We start from the raw sequence: 5,874 nt of genomic DNA on the forward strand, positions 1-5,874 counted from the left end.
ACAGGTGCGAGCGGCCAGGCCCCGCAGAGAGCTACTGGTGCATGGATTGGTGTGCAGGGCTACTAGGGTATAAGTAAAATGAATGACATCAATGATACAAGGGACAAGAAGGAAGAATTAGAAATATTTTATTATTATAAGGTACTTATTACGTTGTTGTTATAAGGTATAGCCATACAGTATTGTAGTGTTATTTAAAGGGAATTGGATTAGTTTTCATGTATATTGCAAACTTTAGAGCAACCACTAAAAAACGTTAAAAAAGTAAAAAGTTTTAAAAAAGGGTATATAATTGATATGCTAAGAGAAAATAGAATCATAAAAAATTAAAGCCACACAAAAATGTGGCAGTCAAAATAGCAACAAAAAGAAAATAGTAACAAATATAATAGATTTTGTATTAATCAAACTATATCAATGATCTAAACACAATTAAAAGACAGATTGTCAGAATGGATCAAAGACTAAGACCTAACTATATGTTGTCTATAAGAAACTCACTTTAGATATAAAAACACATAAATATTAAAAGTAAAAGTAGGGAGGATTTCCAAAATGGTGGCAGAGTAAGTGGAAGCTACACGGACACGCTCCCAGGACCAAATTAGAAATGCAGTTACAATACAGAAGAAATCACCCTGAAAAATCAACTAAAGAGAGCGGGAGAGAACCCTGATAACCAAGGATGGAAAGTTGAGACCACATAGAGACTGGTAGGAAGTGTGGAGGTGAGAAAGGGCTGGCCAGGCTCCCATAGACAGCAGCTGAAGTTCTGAAAGGGCTTTCAAAGAAGTTCCTCGGCTGCGGGGGGTTCCCACTGAGAACTCTGGGGTCTAATCCCCAAGTTGGGCTCCCAAGCCCAGAGCACCAGAATTGAGAAAGGTGCCCAAACAATATCGGGTAGAGGCGAATCTCTGGAGGCTTTGAGTTTTGCCTGATCTCCTTCTGGGCTTGGAGCTAAGAAAAGCAGACCCTGGTGCACATCTTGGTCCTTTCCAAAGGCACCCAGCCCCAGCAGAGGGAACCACAAGCTGTAGCTCCCAACAGGTACCCAGGGCCAGTCACAAACAGCGTCTGACATTATCCGGCACTAGAGATTGGGAGTCTTAGCAGATCTGCCTAATACACAAACACAAACAGGCAGCCAAAATGGGGAAACAAAGAAACAAGCTCCAAATGAAAGAACAAGAGAATTATCCAGAAGAAGAGATAAATGAAATGGAGATAAGAAATTTATCAGAAGCTATATCTAAAGGAAGTTTCATGGTTTGTGTTCCAGGATCCTTAGAGACTGAAGTAAGAGATCAATGACACGCAATCAATGAACATTCTGAAAACAGCTAAGTTTCACACAAATATGTGAATTTTATTGACAAATGATATATTCTTACAGTAAAAAATAGAATGCAATCTTTAGTTTGGAGTTGGAAGTAGTGTGTCCTTGATAGGAGTAGTCAGATTTCGTGGTACTATTTTCTTTAAAGCTGCACCTAAGAGGAAACCTGTATGCTGTCTGGAAATTATCCAGGTGTGTGCAACATCTGTGTGAGCCCTGATGCTTCTCTCCACACCTTCAAGGTAATTTATAGCCCCTGGTCAACATTACCCTCCCCCTACCCACCCCCAGGCTTAACATAATATATCATAAAAATAGCTAGTGCCATTACAAGTCAAAATTTCAAATATAATTTTTATACAAATGTAATTCATAATATAATCATTCTTAAAATATAGCCATTTATATGTGAGTTTGAAACATTATTAAAATAAATACTATTTCCTAGAGAAAATTTCTTTTGCATCACAAAATTATAAAACAGAAGCATATAGAATTCGTGATTGATTCTTCTTTAGTGTGTCTCCCACTATCTCTCCCACTCAGTATATACAGTATGATGTGCATAGAGTAGTCTGCCAATGCACATGACATCACCCCATGTATACCCAGACATTCAGATTTCTGGTACATATACCTGCAGCCCCATGGCTTAGCTGCCTGTGTTTTTCTCACCAATTTATATTAAAACCTTTTTCCAGCCATCCTTCAGTTCAGAGGTCTTACCAGCTTGTTACTTTCTGAGAGCTGTGGAAAGGCATGTCAACTTCCACATGAAGAGAGCTATCCTGTCCCCTACTTGGAACTGTAACAGACTTTTCCCAGGTAAGGGATGTATTCTTATTATCTGAATTTTTTGAATGTTTGGTAGAAGAATAGTACTGACCCTGATTTAAAGGATTCCAGAAGTTCTCTCTCCTGATTGATACCTAGGTACTGCACAGTACATATGTTGACAGGCTGTCTTGTGACTCTCACAGTATTCTAATACTCGCTTAGAAATGGGACAGTCTGAATACTGATCAGACATATAGTTGTGTTTTTAAACATCTTGGAGATATTAGAGAAAAAGAAATATAAGCCACTAAAGTTTTAAGTTAATCATCTCTCTATCAGCGGTTCTCAACCTGTGGGTCGCGACCCCTTTGGCGGTCAAACGACCCTTTCACAGGGGTCGCCTAAGACCATCCTGCCTATCAGATATTTACATTACGATTCATAACAGTAGCAACATTACAGTTATGAAGTAGCAATGAAAATAATGTTATGGTTGGGTCACAACATGAGGAACTGTATTTAAAGGGCCAGAAGGTTGAGAACCACTGCGTCTAAATAGTATAATTACAGTTCTCCAATAATACAAATCAACGAATTTCACTAAACAATAAGTGGAACAATTAAGCTGGCTGACATGTACAGCCACCTTTCCAATGACTAACGAAAGGAAAAGGTTTTCAGGAAAATCTGGCTGCAAACCTAAGTGGTAAATCTTCAAGGATGTGAAGTACCTGTCACACAATTAGACCACTGCCGGGAAGCCACTTATCCAGACCGAAGTAAACGTCCCTAATTCCTCTTACTGAAACGTCTCCTTTTAAAAAATACCATTACTCATCCTTGTTTTCTGAGGCATAAACCTTTCTCCTACAAGTCCACGTGTGAGCGCTCCATGCAAACACGGGTACTGCTTTCTACAGCCTGGTGTCTTGCACCTCTTCTTCGGTCACCTCCTGCAGAGCAGTGATTTTGGATCGGGACTTGTGCTTGCTGGAGTTCCGGTGGGGTAGGAGCTTCAGGCGGTCCGAGGGGCTTATGGCCTGATGGAAGAGGCTCTTCTCGCTCAGCAGTCTTTGGATGGAGTCGTACTGCCGCACTTGGTTCTCCTCTATGACCTGGGGAAGTGGCTGTTAGTGAGATACTGGACAGAAGGCAGGGCGGGCCAGAGCAAGGACAGAAGGTGGCATAGGCTCAGAGGAAGATAAAAGCCAAATGGGAAACAGTGTCCAGAGGCTGGCAGTCTGAACGGTCAGGGAGATCGCATTTCACTGCCTAGTCCTTCACCCTTTTGCTTTATGGAGCTTCGCCATCTGTGAAACTCTCTGTAACTTTTATTTAGCAGCTGGAAGACTTTTTTTTAAAAATTAGGATTGTACTGAGCAATTACCTCTTCAAAGAACTTTAGAGGAATTAAGGGTGCTTTCAAAACCAGAATGATTTTTGTTAGATCCCTTCTATAGTGTGGGGAGCGGCTACAGTGTTTTGGACAGGTTCAAGCCCTGGACTGATGAGAGGGCACAGTCCTCTCACTGCCACATGCAAGTCCCAGCTTGAAAGGCAGAGCCTTCCCAGCACAATTATAGCCAACAGCTATAGTTGTAAGCTTGAAACTATGGTCCGAACATGTGGTCCCACGTGTCTGAGTGATGTGGGCTTGATAGAGTTCGGGTGCATGTAATTGAATAGGATCGAAACTCACGAGAATGCTGTAAACATCTTGATCACCCCCTTACTTTGCCTCGTGGCATCTGCTATAAAATAAAGACCCGGCTTGTGGGCATCGTCCCTGTCTCTCAGAGAAGCAGCGTCCCACCGAGACCCAGCTTTCATTCTCTTGTCTGTCTTTTCTAAGCCTTTCAGCCGCCCCCACTCAGGTTCACCCTTGGCTGTGCTGGCGTGGCACACTATAGGGCCTTATAAATGAGTGACACTCCACAGCATTGTAGTTGAACCTCATCAACAGTGGATTTGAAGGTTAAAAATTCCAAATTGGTCAGAATGTGCCTGAGTTTAATATGCCTCCTTCACATGTTCAAGTTGAGCAAACCCAAGGTCAGAGAGTAGGAAGGCTTTATCCAGCCTCCTGAGCCTGACCATGGCAGGACAAGAGTTTGTGAGTCAGCCCCTAATTTGTTACCTGGAGCTTAGTAATAATAAATGGTAATAACAATCCTTCAGTAAGGAAAGCATTTACTTCCAGGAACCCCAAAAGTCTGAATAGAATAATGTGGTGCATCATCCTGAGAACTTCCTTGTGACTAAACCTGAGGGAATTTGTAAACGTCACTTGAAAGAATCTGTGACAGCTTTGAAAGCACAATGAGAAGGTGATTGGGAGAGACATTCACCTGAGTCCCAAATAATGACTTTAAAAATGAAATGAGCCTTTCAATTATCATATTAAAACTCTACATGAGATGCAAGAGAATCCAGGCCTGTCCTGGACCCTACCTACCCAAGGAAGATTTAGTTATTAAAAGCATCAGGACCTAAGTCTTTCTTCTGATTTATTCCCCAAATAAAGGAATCAAAAGTGTAGATGTTCCAGTTTATTAATGTCACTTAGTAATATGCTACTCTTTTAGACTTACTGCATTCCAACCTTACCTCATAACTCAGATCAAAGTGAGAAACTCGTGCAGCTATTTTGAGTCAAGCTAAATGGCTGTATGACACATATTTTAAGGTTGAACTTGTACATACCTGGGATTTGCAGAAACTATCACTTAAGAGATTGTTATCAAGAATTAAAGGAGAAATGAGATCGTAAGTAAATTATAAACACTCACCAAAAATCGTTGACATTCCAACATTGCTTCTATCCTGTGTTCACAGAGGATCACTGTGCAATTAGCAAATGCTTGTTTTAGGGTTCTTCGAATGATTTGATATGTTCTAGAAAAGAAAGAAAATACCACACAGAACATCAATAATCTGCCTTTATTCTTGATAACATACCTATTGTCCTAGCAACGGAGTCCTTTAAGTTATCTTTCCTTAAATACTTTTAACATAATTGTGATATAGTCAGCCACAACCAGCTTTGCAACCAAAGGGTAGATTTTAAGTTTCCATCAATAAATAGGACAAATATTTTGAAGGAAATTTCACAAAAGTACATTTTTTTCATTATGTAGAATCACTAGTAGTTCTTTTGTGCTACCATATGAATGGAATAGAAAGATAAATCATAAGAATCAGAATTTGCCTGTGTAACTAAATATTTCATGTGTTGACAAGGGGGAGAACTCCAAAATCACACTGAGAAGAGAACACAGGCTCTTATACCAGGAAATAAGCACTTGTGCGCATATCCAATGGTGACTTTCTCACTAGGCCATGGGAATTTGTGTCAATATGCAGCAGGCCTCTGCCGCTGTATTACCAAATAGCAGGAATTCTGAAACTCACATTGGATCCAGATGAGCACTGGGTTCATCCAGCAGCAAGATCTTCGCCTTACTGAGAACAGACCTGGCCAAGCACATCAACTGCTTGTGGCCATGGCTTAGGACCAAACCCCCATCCAACAGGACAAAATCAAGCTTCCCAGGAAATTGCTCTATCACAGATCTGAGTCCAACCTGCAGAAAAGAAAGAGGGAAAACACTGTGCTTAGAAAGGGCAGTTCAGATACCACAAGGTTAAAGACACTCATGGGAGTTCTAAAAGTTTGAATTTCATGTCAGCCCCTGCCACGCCTGCTATTCGGGCTGGATTAAACAAAAGTCTAAACTGGATAATCTTGACAGCTCTAAAGG

At 40.8% G+C, this 5,874-nt stretch overlaps 1 protein-coding gene across 1 annotated transcript; it reads right to left on the reverse strand.

Moving 5' to 3' along the window:
• Positions 1-1,341: 1,341 nt before the first annotated feature.
• Positions 1,342-5,697, reverse strand: LOC102434618 (cystic fibrosis transmembrane conductance regulator-like; the record flags this gene model as incomplete). Its single annotated transcript, XM_006109472.3, has 3 exons — positions 1,342-3,228; positions 4,903-5,008; positions 5,525-5,697. Coding segments are annotated over 3 exons (480 nt in total), but the record flags the coding sequence as incomplete, so codon positions are not given.
• Positions 5,698-5,874: the final 177 nt, after the last annotated feature.

This window comes from Myotis lucifugus, unplaced genomic scaffold (assembly GCF_000147115.1).
Source record: "Myotis lucifugus unplaced genomic scaffold, Myoluc2.0 scaffold_10248, whole genome shotgun sequence".
Lineage (NCBI taxonomy): Eukaryota > Metazoa > Chordata > Mammalia > Chiroptera > Vespertilionidae > Myotis > Myotis lucifugus.